Raw genomic sequence first — 16594 nt, 5'->3', positions numbered from 1 at the left:
TCTTTTATCCATCTCGCTTTCCTATCACTTTCTCTCTCTAAGATTTTTGCCTCCCCCCAATTGATAATATGATTAGCCCTGGCTACGTGGTCACTAATAGCTGAGTTCTTGAAATGGCTCTCGGATTCCTTTCTTTTTGATCTTGTGTATTTTTGCTGACTCGCTTTCTCTGCCTCCCTTCTGTGTTCATCCATGCGCGTGCCAAAAGTTCCTTTTGTTTCACCAACATAAGTTAGGTCGCAGCTACCGCAAGGGATTTCGTAGACACAATTAGGGGTTTTTACCGGCTCTTGCTTGTCTTTTGGGTGGACCACCATTTTTCGGATCGTGCTATGTGGTCTCATGGCCGTTGCGATATCATGTTTCTTGAGTGTTCTGCTAATTCTTTCTGACACTCCCGCTACATAGGGGATCACTACTAGACCTTTCCTTTTTGATCAGAAGTAGTGCTCTTATTTTTCTTAGTCTTTCTTTGTTGTTTTTCTTCCATTTGTTTCTTGACTCTGTCTATTGTCCATTTGGGATAGCCACATTTGGCTAGGGCCTGCCTTATATGCGCTTCTTCTTTGATTTTATCCTCCTCCTCAGTTACTATTCTATCCTTCCTGTCAAGTAAGGTACGCACCACACCCATTTTCTGGTGGAGTGGATGATGGGAAGTGAAAGACAAGTATTGGTCAGTGTGAGTCTTTTTTCTATAAACCATGAGTTTGATGGACTTGTCAGTTTTCCGTACTATGAGCGTGTCTAGAAATGGGATTTGTTGATCTTGTTCTACTTCATACGTGAATTTAATACTGGATGTGGTGTCAACTTGGTTAAGATGTGCCGTCAGCGTTTCAGCCGTGTCTCTTTTAACAATTTCTAGCACGTCATCCACATAGCGTTTCCATATGCGGGGTTTGCACTCTAGGGGAGCAGTGAGGATTGCTTGTTGCTCAAGCCACTCCATAAAGATGTTGGCTGTAAGAGGACTAACTGGTGAACCCATCGCTGCACCAAATTTTTGTTTATAAATGGTGCCCCGGAAGGTGAAGTAAGTGGTTGTTAAGACAAACTTCATTAAAGACATAATGTCTTCAACCTCAAGTAGCGTGCGTTTTTTAAGATCAGGATCTTTTTCTAGTCTCTCGCGTATAATATCAAGGCATTCGTCAATAGGAACGTTAGTAAATAATGAGACGACATCATGAGAAATAAATTGCTCATTCTCCTCTATCATAACACCTCTTAATTCTTCTGCGAGATCATGAGAATTCTTTACATGATGCTCTATGGTACCTACGATCGGATTGATAATATCAGCTAAGGCTCTGGACGTGTTGTAGCCTATGCTTCCCGTGTAATCCACGATGGGTCTAAGCGGGTTATTGGGCTTATGGATCTTAGGCGTGGCGTACAACCTAGGGTTCACTTCCCCCGAGGGTCTTAAGTGGTCATACTGAGCTTGCGTGATCTTGGATTTATCTCGTAAACCAGTGAGGATTGACATAAGATCTTTTTTGTATTTAGTGGTAGGATCTTTTTTCAACACTTCATACGTTTTGCCATCATTTAACATGTCCTTCACTCTATCCTCATATTCTTGAGTGTCCATTATAACCGTTGCCTTTCCTTTATCCGCGGGTAGGATAGTGATGGTCTTTTCTTTTTGTATCTCAATTAGTGCCTTTCTTTCATCCCTAGATATGTTGGATTTTGGCGGTTTAGCAGATCTTAGAGTGCCCGCGATCTCCGCCCGAAGTACCGTGGCTTCCGAATTCGGAAGCTTTTGACATGCTTGTTCTGTCGCTACGATATAGTCTTCGACCGGTAGTTTAGCAGGGGAAACGGCATAATTGAGCCCTTTACTTAACACACTACATTGTGGATTCGTAAGCTTGTATTTAGATAGATTAATAACCCACCTCTTTAACTGTGAACCGCTCAGGTCTATTTCTGGTTCCTTTTTCGGCTTCTGTTTTTGTTGTAGCCGGTTTAATTTCTCTACATGGCGACATTTTGTTTTCTCAAACTCGGCACTTTTGAGATTGTTTACATGAGTCGATAGATGGCGTTGCTCTGTTGGGTTCAACGAACTATTCAACTCATTCTCGATCGAAACTTTCTTTACATTAAGATTGTTCAGTTTGTTATTGATGATTCTTATTCTTTCACGCAGAAGTTCTTTACGAGCCTTAGCTATTATACCACGAGCCTTTGATGTATTAATCGGGCATTTTATCATAAGACTAGGGGGAGAGAGTACAAGTTCTTTACATCTTAGAGAGTACACTAAGTGATTACGATGACGGGCGATTTTCTGTTCAACTCTTTCTAGATCTCGTACTAAAGTCACAGTTTTCTGTCCATATTTACTTCTCAAATCTTGGAACAGGTTCATCAGGTTTGGTAATTAACAAATGAAAAGTTTTTTTACCAAAAAACTTTTCATTTGTTAATTACCAAACCTGATGAACCTGTTCCAAGTTTTGTTCCTTTTGTTTTAAATTAAAGGCACGCATACATTAGCCATTCACCACTATCAAACCAGATGTCTAGTCCGTGGAGTTCTGAATAGGCCAGATTGTCAGTTTTAAAACTGGACCTTCGTCTAATCAAATGCATGTAACTTTGCTTCTTGAATTCACATTGGATTCAATGGGGTGTCATGATGTGCCGGATGAGATTAGGATTTTTCTTCCAAGTGTAAGGAATACTAAGGATGCTTTTTGGCGCAGTATATTAATAGCCAATTACTTCATTCACATCTTCACAACATATGATGTAATATGGAAATTCCTAAGAATAATTATAAACATTAACCTTCAATACTTCCTGGGGGAATTCAAATTATTATGATGTCATATCCATTTCACTTTCTACGGGAATACCCAATCCATAACTAAACCTGACTTTATTTACTGTGATTGCATTGTAAACGGGATTACCAATATCATCACACACCAACTCTTGCGCTGGGGTTTTGCATCGCTCATGGAAAAGCTGTAAAAATTGTAAACAAAGATAAATAATGAAATTAAATTACTCACATCACAATATCTACCGTACTATAGGATGGAACACGCTGTACGTTATTGCTGCCATCATTTTAAGGTAATCTCTTCTTCTTATTCTGCATACCAGAGGGCGTTAGCAATGCGATATTAACAATAACGTCAGGTATAGACTACGCACATTAAGTTTAAAGGACGCATTCAGGACGAGGAAAGTAAGGAGAACATTAGACAAGAAAATGAAGAGCGAGAATTATAATAATCAATATGAGACTACGGCAGAAAAAATATAATAAAATGGACCACAGCGTCATCATTCCTATATCTTCGTGTCAAAAATTGTCGTGATAGTACGGCGAATCCTCTCGTTTTCCAAAAGCTACGCATGGCGATTTTATTCGAGATAGGCCGAGCGACTCAAGCTAAGCATACCATATGCACACGATATGAGAAACCACATAGCCTGCAACAGAGTTTCTGTTCTATGTTTTTTACGATTTGCGCATGATCAAGTACCCCATATGATATTGCCATTACAAGAAAAGATTTTTGTCAGGTAAACCCCAGGTTTTGTTTCAAATACACTAACTGGAAATGCAATACAATAATTAGCGGGGATTGCTGTTTGCTGTGGATATATTTTACTGCATTTTATCCGTAACGATTTTGAAATCGTTCATCAAAATTGTGATATATTATATAAAGGAACACGTGTACAGAATATTAAAGCACAAGTCTATACAATGTACTATATCAACACACTATACCACTTTCTTTATCTGCGTCAATAATAGAATATTGATTTCAATCGAATTGAATACATCTCTCCATTTTGAGTTTGTACTCCACCACTGAGCGATCTAGCGATCGATTTCTAGCCAATCAGATGGGACTCCTTTTCTTGCGTTCTGTGAAATACCAATCGCCCGTCGCTCACCAACGGAGTATTAAGTTTATATTTATAATAATAGGGTGTCGACACTGTGTGGACTTGCATCTAGACCCTATCAAATAACCCAACCGGAACAGTATAACCGTAATTGAAATCCCGTTACTGGTAGAACCAAGGACCGGTAGAACAAACAAAGAAAGTTAGGAAACACAAATTAGGTCGAAAACGGTAGGCCTACAGTAAATGCAGCTTTTCTTTTAGAAGCACAATTTGTATTTCAATTCATGATACATGTAATATGCCTGGTTGGATAAGTAATGGCCAGATAATAGGCAATACCTTATTACTTGCAGGAAATCTTGATTGTATGCGTTTTACTTGGAATAATTATGATTCATTATTTCTGGGAAGTTATTTGCTGTATTTCAATTTTCACTTTCAATATGAAGCCCACTGATTCATATTAAAATTGATAGAATTTAGTATTTGAGAATATTTTGCAAAGTATAAGATTCGTGTTTTTAGCAAAGTCATGGTACACTGATTTCTATTGAAAAATAATAAAATAGACATTTTATTTTATACTAATCTCTAAAAAGGACACAACTACCGTAAACGTTCGCCTAATGGCGCACCTGGGTCCTTTGCTTTGAGATAAATTTCATGTACAAAACAGAGAGCGCCCTCCTCTAAAATTCCCAACAAGAATTTAGGGTACATACCCTTATTTGCTGGTGGGATTATTTTGGGAGGGCACTTTTAGTTTGTGTCTAAAATTCCAGTTATGTCAAGGGAGCCCATAGCGCCATTAGGCGAACGTTTATGGTACAGCCTTTAAGAAAATTCACAAATGTGGGGTTAAAATAATGGACGCCATAAGGACTTCGATATCTAAAAAAAAAGGAAAACACGGGTATGGTGAACCCTAATACATATCATCAGCTGAACTCACAGAGGAAATCATCTGTGTATAATTCTTCATAAGGCAACGTCTTACCCTATTAATAATGTGTTTTTGTACCCACAAGTATGGACCCCACATTATGCCCATTGCCTATGCGAGTATGTGGGCGGGTGCGTTGTGCTGTTTGGAGGTGGGTTAGTGACGCGGGGATGCATTGGTACGTGCGCAGTGGCGTACCCAGGCCGCTCCTACCCGAGTGGGCCGGCAAAAAGTTGAATTGACTGACCCAATATTTTTGGATGGTTTGAAAAAGGTTTTATGTATAATTTCATTTTTTTTTACAATTTCTAAACACATTTTGTCTCTTTAAAAATTATTTTTTCCGCCCAGTAGCCAGCGGGAAGGGGGGGGAGCAAAGTTAATAACATATATTTTTGGGTTTTTTAGGACATGAAGGGGGATCAAAACAAATTTTAGACCATAAAAAGGGGGATAAAAACCCAACCCTTTTTAGGAGGATCTAACATATTTTGATGTCGGAGGTTCCAACTTTTACAACCCCACCCCACTGCCACCACCACCAAAGTATTTATGAACACTCCCTTAGATTGAAAGTTGGAAAGGAAATAGCAAACCTGTAGTTATTAAATGTTAAACAAAACCAAATTCTAATTGTTGTCACAAAACTATTTGTAATACTGCTGAACAATGTTATTTTTGCAGAGTTTCATTTTAACATATAAATACAACGTTTTCTTGGACCCTGTAGGACTACTACATCGCTGGGTTGTTTCTTTTAAAAAAAAAACTGATAGAAGATACAATGATTTAACAATAAATGTGCCAGAGCATCCCTATACAGGAAGATTCAATTCCTTTGTTTAATCACGAAATTATAAGTTTGTAATTCCAGTGTTTATGCTTGAATTAATTTATACATAATACCGGTAAAGACAGTTTGAAAGATAAAAAGAATTTGAACTTCATGCCAAGTTCATATCAAGTTATTTGTGTGATATGTATTATGCAGTGGTCCATAAAAATTTCAACTCGTACCCTTGGAGTAATTGTTGCTGATACGTGTTTGCATTTGCAAACAATAGTAATCAACACTGTTTTGTCCTGACGTAGTTTTGTCCTGGCAAAGTATATAGCTATTCAATGAAGATATCTAATGATTCCATTCATTAAATGTTAGTATCCTGTTGATTTCAAGTTTGTATCTTAGATTGTCTTTAAAATAAAATATTTCTACTCCATTGTGTTAACATATCATCAAGATGCAGGCAAAATAAATCCTTGACAAATTCCAAGACAGTCCAAGTGGAGCTTTTGCAAAACAGAATAATTTTATAGTATACCGGGTATATTGGAGCACCAACCTATGTGAGGACACATGCCCTCCCATAGATAGGTATACAGATTCATGCATACAATACATACACAAATATTATATTTATACACATTATATTATATTATATTATATTATATTATATTATATTATATTATATTATATTATATTATATTATAGAATGGCCCCGCAGGGCAAGAAAGCAAGGGTGACGGGCTGTCTCTAACGGAATCAAAACCTTCCGTTTAGTATAAATGTGAGGACATCAAAATTGGCCTCACATTTTTTACTGTCCTCAGATTGTGCGTACAGTATACAGTGTACTTCGGTTATATTTATAAATGCGCTTTTATAAATACGCACGTGACCACCTCCGCGCTGCCATAACAGCTAGTAGACAGTAAGTCTAGAAGTGACCTTCTACATAGCGGTTGGTCTTTCTATACATTTGGATGCAAGGCGGAACAACATGAGACTACTGTGCAGCAAAATTGTCTATTTTGTTCAACTTTGTGATTATATTGTAAACGTTTCCGTCGTTGATTTTTTTTTTCCGTCGTCAAATACTTTCAAAATGTTGTTCTTGATAGCGTATTACAAATTCGGAATTGCAAAATGTGTAATAATTTTGCAATTCAATTAATAAATAAATCTGATGATATTTATCTACAGAGTTCCTATCCTTTTCTGTATAGTGGTCAATGCATGAGGATTTGGTCACGCTTGCTGGTCTTGGTATGTCGTGCCCATGAGTCACGTGCGTATTTATAAAAGCGCATTTATAAATATAACCGAAGTACACTGGTATTTATATTGATACGCAAATACTTACTAACATACTTACTTACTAATCTAATTGCTGTCATATTCGACGAAAAGAGTAGAAGGTCAACCCATGGCTGTACCTTGGTGCTAATTGATGGAATTTTCAGCTAAAATGCACAATTGGTTTGATATTCTGCACCATTCTGCATCACAAGCAGGGTCTTTGCAGTTAGAAGACTCGATTTAAAGCCATATGCCCATAATGTACAATTTCCGTCAAAATTTAATTTTGTTATTCTTTAAAGATGTTGAAGGGTTACTGTCCATTTTAAGCTGACATAACAGTGATAACACGGTAAAGTGAAAGAACCCCCACTGTCTATATTGGCCACGTAACATGGAGTTCTATGGTGGACTTAAAGTCATGATATGACTTTATGTTAAAATTGCCCTGTTGACCTACAAACACAACAAATATTTGACATTTAGACAAATGCTCACTGGACAATATTTTCCTCCCCCCCTTGAATAAAAAAGTCCAGACACGCCACTGATTTGAACTCCTTAAGGCCCCTGGGCTATTTTACTGACAGAGCCCTCTTCCTTAAATCCGCCACTGGTACTGCTGTAGTGTGCTAGCAGTTCAGTACTGGTGTAGTAGTAAATAAATAAATAAATATAATTAATTAATTAATTAATTAATTCAATCTATCAATAAACTAATCGTCACGCGGCAGGACATGGTAGGAATGTGAGGTAAAGTAGTTTTGATATGTTTCATGTTCTAGGATAGGAGGATAACGTGGAAGACAAAACTATGATCAGACTCTAATTGACATTAATAGAGTGACATTCTTAACTAAAATTAATCATAATTTAGAGTGTTAAAGTTAATAACGCGAACAAATGACAAAGGTGAAAAAAAATCTAGTAAGACAAGATGAAACCATTGTCATTACGCGGTGACTGTATGAGGAAAAGTTTGATGACTTTTTCTGTCCATACTCTTGTGATCGCACTAGAACGTGTTAAGACACAGTTTTCTAACCCCACTATATTTGTACACTCTTTGAATGACCTTTGAATATGCTGGGTACACAATCTCATTCTCTATCATTTGAGGTCAAATTTGGAACACTGATCGTAAATGGGGGTTATTGAACTATGTCACTGTGAATACGGCTCATGTTTATAAATGAAATGTATAGGAATTTCAGCATAACCATTTTGTATTGCTGGATTGGCCTTGTGTGCGTTCACCTTTACGGAATATCCCGAAATCCTTTGTGATTGAAACTGGGAATACGTCACGTTGATGCGCACGTTTGATTGGTTGGTATACGGTGTGCGCGTTGACGATGACGTAGTCTTGGTTTCATTTAGCAAAGGCTTTCGGGAACACATAAATGGTCTATTGCATTCAAGTTCACCTGTCGCATGACTTATTGTTCATTGTTTGAGAAATATTTTCTATGCAAAAAAATGCAGGTAAAATTTGTTTCATTTTGTTATTTGTAAGGAAAATCACTCAACTAGGACATGCTATTCACCTACTCTCTGATTTATATACCGGCGTGCTTAGTAGTTGCACCCATTAGTTTGGAGATACAAACCAGGGAACACTAAAAATCTACTTGTAAAATGGAAACGGTATAAGATTTTGTATTCACCTACACCTGTCCACCTAATCTGCAAGTTTGACATGTAGCAAGTCACAATCATTTGGTAATATCAACTAACAACAGGAACCTGTATGTCAGAGGATTTGTCAGAGGTAAGTTGAATGCCCATACATTTTCGTTACAATGGCCATACTCAGGGTGGGTGGTCTAGCTGATACCTGTACCCTGATGCCAGGGGCTATCAGCGTAGTAACTTTGATATTGAGCCTTGAGGAACGCCGCAGGTGGAATGAATTAATGATGATTTAACGTTATTAAACGAAACATACCGTAAACGTTCGCCTAATGGCGCTTTTGGATTCTTAGAAATGTGAGAGCGCCATCCTTGTAAAATCTCAACAGCATTAAGGATACGTGTATGTTAAATTGAGCAACCTGGACATAATGCCTCAGAAAAAATATCGTGACATGACCCAATACTTTAGGTCACTAGGTTAGTTGCTAGAGCAGCAAATGTTTTGGGGTTTCTTCAGGTATTCTTTCTCAAAGTGCCATTGGACTTAATTTGCAAATCGATTAATACGTTATACCTAATTTATTTTGGTAAATCTTTTTATAACATTGTAATTTCTTCATATTTTTTTAATATTCTTCAGTTCAAAATAACACCCTTCTATTGTCTGACCTGTTAGCTCAGTCGGTAGAGGGTGCGCCTTGAATGGTGAATGATACTTGTTCGAATCTTGATTTCTGCTCCCACTTTTATGTAAAGAAGGGTAAAGAAATGTTTTTGAATTTTGTCCCCATTTTACGAACGAGTATTGTGATTTTTTTTTAAATTTAATTTTAATTTTCTTATTTTTTTAAAAGATAAATAGGCACTGCGAACAAACGGCAAAAACCGTCGACAAAATTTGCTCCACCTGCTACCTAGCAATGCGTGATATATTCCACTACATTTAACAGTTAAATGACCTTTAAAAAATAGAACGGCCTCAATGTTTCAAATTGTGTAACTACATTACTTTATTCATTTATGCATTATAAATGATCAGCTATTTTTTTTTTTTTCTTAAAAGGATCGAACCCAAGTAGATCAGACCATTGATCATATAACCATAACTATCAGACCACGAAGTAGTTACGTAACTCCGTGATGGTATCGGAACCAAGCACTGTTTGTATGACGATCATTACGATCACGCTATTTTGGTATGCCTTTTTGTGTACTGATTCTTTCGATCGTGGTTCATTACTTAAGCGCGTGATCCCGTTGACATAGTAACATTACGTAACTTCGATACCGGGCTTCGATACTGAATAGTTGTTGAGTGCACATAATATGGAAAGCTATTAGGGTATGGTGTGCCTTCCAAAGCGCCTTATTGTGTTGTGGAATCCTAGCCAGTATTCAATGATAGCCTTGCGTTTATCGATTGGCTCCAAACAAAGGATTTGAACCGGTTTACAGGGATAGCCCCCATAGTTCAGTCCATTCAATCAAATGTTGTCATCAACCTATTTGATCGTAGTGCATTTTGTTATGTGTGTGAGACGAACTGTCGCGATAGATGCAATCATGCTTTTGTTGAATGCATTTGAGTAGTATTTACGGGATGATACGTCATATGCAATGCACAGCCTCTATTCAGTTGGTCGTTGTATGATTTTGTTCGTTCACTCATTCAAATTTTATTTATATCATTTGAAGACTGAGCCTATTATGATACATCCTCCGTGGAACAGTTTCAAACAAATATAGCTAGGGATTATTGGGGCAGAGGTTATCTTTTGAATCCTCTTAGAGGGCTATCATTTTTTTCGAAAGGAGGGTCCCAAATTTACAAAAAGTCTGCGTCAATAAAATTGCGCACCCCCTATTTCGGCAACAAAAATGTTACAATCCCAAACCCCAAAATAGTATTGAAATCAGTCTTTTTGAATAAAATAACACACTTTCTATGGTCATCGTGTGACTCCCTACATTTTGGTCATAAAACATTTCATGATCCCATCCTATTATTCTTTCCAAGACTTTATGACCCCCGTATATTTGCCCCCCCCCCTTTCGAATAAAATGATATACCTCTTATGACCACTGATGCATAGGCAAGGACACTCGCGCGAATTGAAAGACTTGTCACACGCGACAGTTAGTCTCACACACATAACAAATGCCTATACAATCAAACAGGTTCATTACATTTGATTGAATGGATTGAGTTACTCTAAAATGAAACGATAAAAACAAAGAATCATGAAAAAAAGACAATACAAGATAAAATAATAAAATTATATAAACAATGTTAAAGATAAAATCAAGAAAATAGAAAATAAAATTTCCTCAAATCAGAAAAAAAAACATTGACAGACATCTGTCAGAAATTACTTCATGAGATTCGAACCATCTTCTCCACAAGTTATCTTTATCTTCGCACTATAGTCTAATGCTCTGCTCGCTGGGCCACAACGTATCAGGTGAATGATTACCGCATTATCGTGAACAAGTTTGTTCGATCTTGTTCATAATTGTATGTGTCGATAGGTTTCACCCTTTAACTACACGTACCCTTAATGCTCAGTGATAATAGTCGGCTTTTACAGGGATGGCGCTCGCTCATTTCCATGAACTCCAGAGCGCCATTAGGCGAACGTTTACGGTATTGTGGCCTATTCATCATGTTCATGAGGTAGTTCCTGAACCACTCGAAGCCAACGCCACGTACACCGTAATGAGTAACATCACAAGATCACCAAGGTAAAAACTATTTAAGGTAGGATGGCAAACTATTCTTTTTATTGAATGCTTTTGCAAGCGGAACAATATGAGAACAATTTTATTAAAATCAGAGAATTTTTCAATTTTTGTCCTCCTGTAGAGTCAAAATTTTGACATTTGATCTTTTCCCCTATCAAACTATACTTTTTCTGAATTCTTATGACAAGAGCAATACATTGGTATGGTTTTTAGCCAGATTTGACCAAGCTTGAAATTTCACCCCAGCATAAGCGGCCAGGATTTATGCAAATTAGGCACTGTTCCACTACTTGGATCTTTGGGGACTTTTGATATGTTTTTGTGTGAGCTTTTGGGAGATGAGACATACAAAATAAATTCTGTTACAATTAGTGATGGGTGATTTTTTCATTTGACTAGCCTATATTCTGTGAATAGGAATTCAAATATCACAGTTAGTTTCAGTTTCAGTTTTTTTCATCTATTCAATTGAAACATATTACAAAAAATATATATTTTATACAAAATAGTCAGGAACATTTTAAAATATGACCATGGGAATGCCACTGAAAGCACAACGTGATGTTGTTGCACCCTATACCTTTGGTTTCAATTATACAATATAAAATAAAGCAACAGCAAATTTCAAAACTTTTGAACTAAGTATGCCAGAACTTTGGTGATTTCAGTATATGATAGCCTAATGTTTGTATAATAACTAAATTTCTAATAATGCCTCCTTTTGCCTCCACGGAACATGTCGTGTCAGATAAAGGCCTTATATATTTATTTATATTAACACTTATGTTACAGGTAGCCTAAAACGTTTCTCTTGACAATTTTTTTTAAAGTTGAAACTCATGTATAATACTAATGTTGGGATTATCCTGATCTGCTAACTATGGTAATAAAACTCATTAAGTTACAGCCAGGATATCAGATTTTAAATTTACCCACATTAAGCTTTAGCCACTCCATGGCACTTTGTATATTGTATGCACTCGTATTGCTATGCATGATTAGATTGCAGACAAGCAAGGAGAGACAAAAAGTAATTTGCATCTATGTTGACAAGTCAGGTGAAGCAAGGCACTATCCTGTGCATGTTTATTTATTATGGTACCATTCAGCGCAATGCCGTGTTGAAATACGGGTTAATTTGGGCAAGTAGCAAGCCAAGATATTATGCAATGTTGCCATTTTCAGGTGTTTTATGGTCATTTTCTGATTGATTAAAAAGGTGTGACTGTGTTTTCTTTGCTGAATTATGAAATAGCCCTAATTTAAGGTGTTTTGTTTTTGTTTTGTTTTTTTGTTTTGTTTTTCTTGGATACGCTTTTTTGGCAACGCTGGCGAAGTAAATAATATATACAAATGTGGCAATGGCACAACTACACAGTGCGTCACTGTGTCAGTCATGCATGGATGTGGAGTTCTTGCTGCGTAATAGTTTTGTTAAATTTGAAGGTATGTACAAAGTTTGTTTTGCGAACGAGCACAGAGAGATCGCATAGCCACGAAACAGCATACACCGCGAACGAGCACAGAAAGATTGCAAACCCGCGAAACGGCATCCGCTGCAAACGAGCGAACAAATATCGCAAACCCGCGAACGAGCGTAGAAAGATCGCAAAACGGCATCCGCTTAAAACTAGCGCAGAAATATCACAACTCGCAAAACGGCATCCGCAGAAAGATTGCAAAGCCGCGAAACGGCATCCCCTCCGAACTAGCACAGAAATATCGCAAACCCGAGAAAAACGGGCGCAGAAAGATCACGAATCAAATTAACAAAAGATATGACAAGTTATGTAACGAAATGTTGTGAAATTTTAGAGGGAGGGAAGTTTTTTCTTTTGAACCCTGTAGTTACTAATATGAAGCTCAACTGGTCCAAGGTCAATTTTTATGCTGTGTACATGGTGTAGGGGTGAAAAATTAACGTTTCTCCGCCATGATTTTCGTAAACTGGAGGCACATTATTCTTCAGGTTCGTGGGATACAGGAAAAGGATAGTTTTCACTATCTGCGATGTGAAGCCGTTACTGTTAGCTTGAACAGAGGCCTGGAGAAAATGAGGAGTTGGGCAGACCTGACCTGGACAAAGCACATTTCTAACGTCTCGTCCAGAGTGGGGAAGAAGCTGGACGCTCTGAGGAGAATTGCAAATAAACTTGATGTTAGGTCACTGTAGGTAGAGCAACCGTTTACAGTTCGCAGTGTGATGGAATACGCCTCAATGTCTTGGATGAGTTCCAGCGCCACCACCCTAGGTCCTTCGAATCATAAGTGTGAGCGTAGAGGAAGCAAGTACAGAGCTGAACATCACTTCTCTCCATCAAAGACGACATGTGGCTGCAGCAACAGTCCTCTACAAATTGCACGCCAGCTTGTGACCACCAGATCTGAAGTCATATGTAGTCAGAAGAGCTACCCGCTCCAGCTTGCTCATGCCTTGCCATACTTTGACAGTACCAGTTTCTAGAACAAGAATGAAAAAATGTAGATATTTATAAACAAGAACTGCCGTGCCCTTACAGTCTCTCTCCATATTGGCAAGGATCAACAAGAGCAACAACATTTCCACACGAACAAAGATCCACCTCCTGCATCAGGTTGTTTTCTCTAGGTTGTTTTCTCTATGATAGGAAGTAAACACGATTTTCTTTATCGGTTAATGAATAACTGGACAACTATTGGTATACAGGGTATCCCTGAAAGAACTGCATCTTTTTCCAATTTAGTACAGTCCGCACATAGCGTATAATCATACTAAGGTGCGATAAAAACTGGTCGTCTAGCGGAGCTGGACAGATTGCACCTGCCCTCAGAAGCATTCCAGGGAGGCACTGTTAACTAGCTGCTGGGGAAGTGCTTTCCAGAACCTGATTACATCCCGGAAGAACGAATGTTGATCAACAGTTGTCCTGGCAAATGGCACATGATATTTCATTGAGTGCCCACGTAGCATCACGGTTGGAACAAGGTAGGACTGTGGAATATCAACAAGTCCATAAGTGATGCGGTACATCATTTCCACTTAAGCCTGGTCACACTATTCCTGTAGGGTTGGCCATTGCAGTTGGTGAAGCATGGTTGATACACTACTGGTAGTTCTGTAGTCATGGAAGACGAAACGGGCATATATACGTTATACCATTTCCAGTTTCCTGATGTAAGTAGTGGAGTGCGAATCCCAGACGACACTGGCATATTCCATTCCAGGACGCAGAAGTGTCTTGTAGCAGAGAACTTTGGCCTCCCTAGAAAGCGAGCAGTTTGTGGGTACCATCGGTGTGGATGATGATTGGATCTATGACTGAATGAGGACTTGGTCATTTGTCTTTGCAAGTGTTTACTATCAGAGTAGATGATACCGTTGGAAGCTTTCAATGGGTTAACCACAGCATTGTCACATTTCTTACTGTTAATAAAGCTCCAAAAGAGCTTGGGATTTGAGGAAGGTTCTGGAGAAATGAAGTTTATAGTCACATAATCATTGTATGCTTTCTTACAAGCTGATCTGCATGTAGTCTTAGGAACCTTGTATCTCTCAAAATCTTTTGGTTTCTTACAGTGCCGAGCTGTATTAAGAGTGCCGAGCTTTATTCTTGTCCAGGATGACAAGAAGACATGTTTTGATATCTGCCCACATCTATTGTATCGTCGATTTATTCAATATATTTAAAATCCACACATATTTTAGACTTATTTGACTCCCTAGCTCAGTTGCTCAAGGCCCATTATTAAGATCACATTTGAATGGGAGTAATAATAATATGAAAACACTATTGTGTTTGGCAATTATGTCTTGTCCTTTATGTTAAAAGCCGAATCGACCAGAAGGGCTTGGGTACGTTTGTTAATGAACCTTCCTCTATAGACGTGAAAGCTGGACACTATCTAAAAGTTTAAAATCTAAAGAGTTAAAATCATAGCGACCCAACGAATATACCTGCTCAGTCGTGTGATCTTGCAAACTCTATCCCTGCCTCTCAGTTTTTACACTTCTTCGGTATTAAGAGTCTCTGGTATTTAAAATGGTGTTGTGGATTAAAAGTAGGATATGAGGACATTCACTCATAATTATTATATATTGGCGTTCCTACACGTACGTTATAAGTAAAGGATTAAAGCCAAAATGTGTGATTCGCTCACAAGGACGCCTTCGTTTGCTTGTTTTTTCGAATTTCGACTTTTTGCTTGATTGTAATATCCAATAACGTATTTAAATACCCCTGTGAAAGACTATGCCTGAGGTGCTTTAATTACAGTAAAATTTAAAGAGTGTTTGATTAGGCCCATGAAAGTCAATTCCGAGTTTATCGTCCCTTTTTTTTCCGAGGTTGGTGAGGTGACTTTTTCATTTTTCATTTTTCATTATTTCATCAGATTTCATTATTGACCTAAAGTGCGTGTTGATTTAAAGCCACACTCATACATGTTATTTATAAACCGGTTTTTATATGGGTAGGGACTAGAAAAGTTAGAAAAGAGCCTGGTTTTGGTTCCAAGTTATAAATTTATATGTTTTACAAACAAAAATATATGCTTCCAATTGCTAAAACTGGTGAAAACCCTGATACTTTGAAAATAATGAATTATTTTGGTATTTTTGAAAAATTGACGCGGGTGTTTTTGGTGTCCAAAAAGTGACGCGGGCGGGGGACGATAAACTCGGAATCGACTTTCACGCGCCTTAAAGAGCTCCACAGTTAAGCGGCTAAGTGGTTTTCTTTCATTTTACCTCACTATTTCGGCTTGAAATGATCAGAAAAATTCCTCGACAGTTGTCACTAATATTATTCAATAATAAAGAATTGCAAAATTAAAATTTTACCGAATCAATCATAACATTATAAGGTTTATTGCTTAAAGGCACAGTCCACCGGAGATAATGCGGATTAGATCCAGGCCAAATTCTCTTTCAATACTTGTCCCATGAAATGTATATATATTCAGTTGTATTTCTGGGAAAACACACTCTTTCTCACTTTTGTTTCATATATTTTTGAAATTTCTTTCGTAGTTTAATAGTTCTATATTTTGGCTTGTTTCTGGACGTACTATAAAGTCTTTCAACTGTTTATATTAAGCACAAACGGAAATTATATTTGAATTCTGAGCTGACTTGAACACTGCCCCCAAGTGACTTACATTGGTCAGTTTGGCACATTCTCCAAAAGGGGCAGTGTTGAGGTCCACCCAGAATTCAAATATAATATCCGTTTGTGCTTAGTATAGACAGTTGAAAGACTTTGCAGTATGTTCAGAAACTAGCCAAAATTAGAGCTGTGTAATAATGACAGAAATTTACAAATAAAAAG

At 37.6% G+C, this 16594-nt stretch overlaps 1 protein-coding gene across 1 annotated transcript; it reads right to left on the bottom strand.

Annotated features, from left to right (window-relative positions):
* Window positions 1–418: 418 nt before the first annotated feature.
* On the bottom strand, window positions 419–2383 carry LOC140169323 (uncharacterized). Its single transcript, XM_072192580.1, has one exon. The coding sequence runs from the start codon at window positions 2381–2383 to the stop codon at window positions 419–421; it is 1965 nt and encodes a 654-aa protein (XP_072048681.1).
* Window positions 2384–16594: the final 14211 nt, after the last annotated feature.

This window comes from Amphiura filiformis, chromosome 14 (genome assembly GCF_039555335.1).
Source record: "Amphiura filiformis chromosome 14, Afil_fr2py, whole genome shotgun sequence".
Classification (NCBI taxonomy): Eukaryota; Metazoa; Echinodermata; class Ophiuroidea; order Amphilepidida; family Amphiuridae; genus Amphiura; species Amphiura filiformis.
This window is presented reverse-complemented; position numbering and strand designations above follow the sequence as displayed.

What these genes read in the sequence shown, in the direction of transcription:
- LOC140169323 (XM_072192580.1), bottom strand. Translation starts at nt 2,383, where the DNA reads ATGAACCTGTTCCAAGATTTGAGAAGTAAATATGGACAGAAAACTGTG.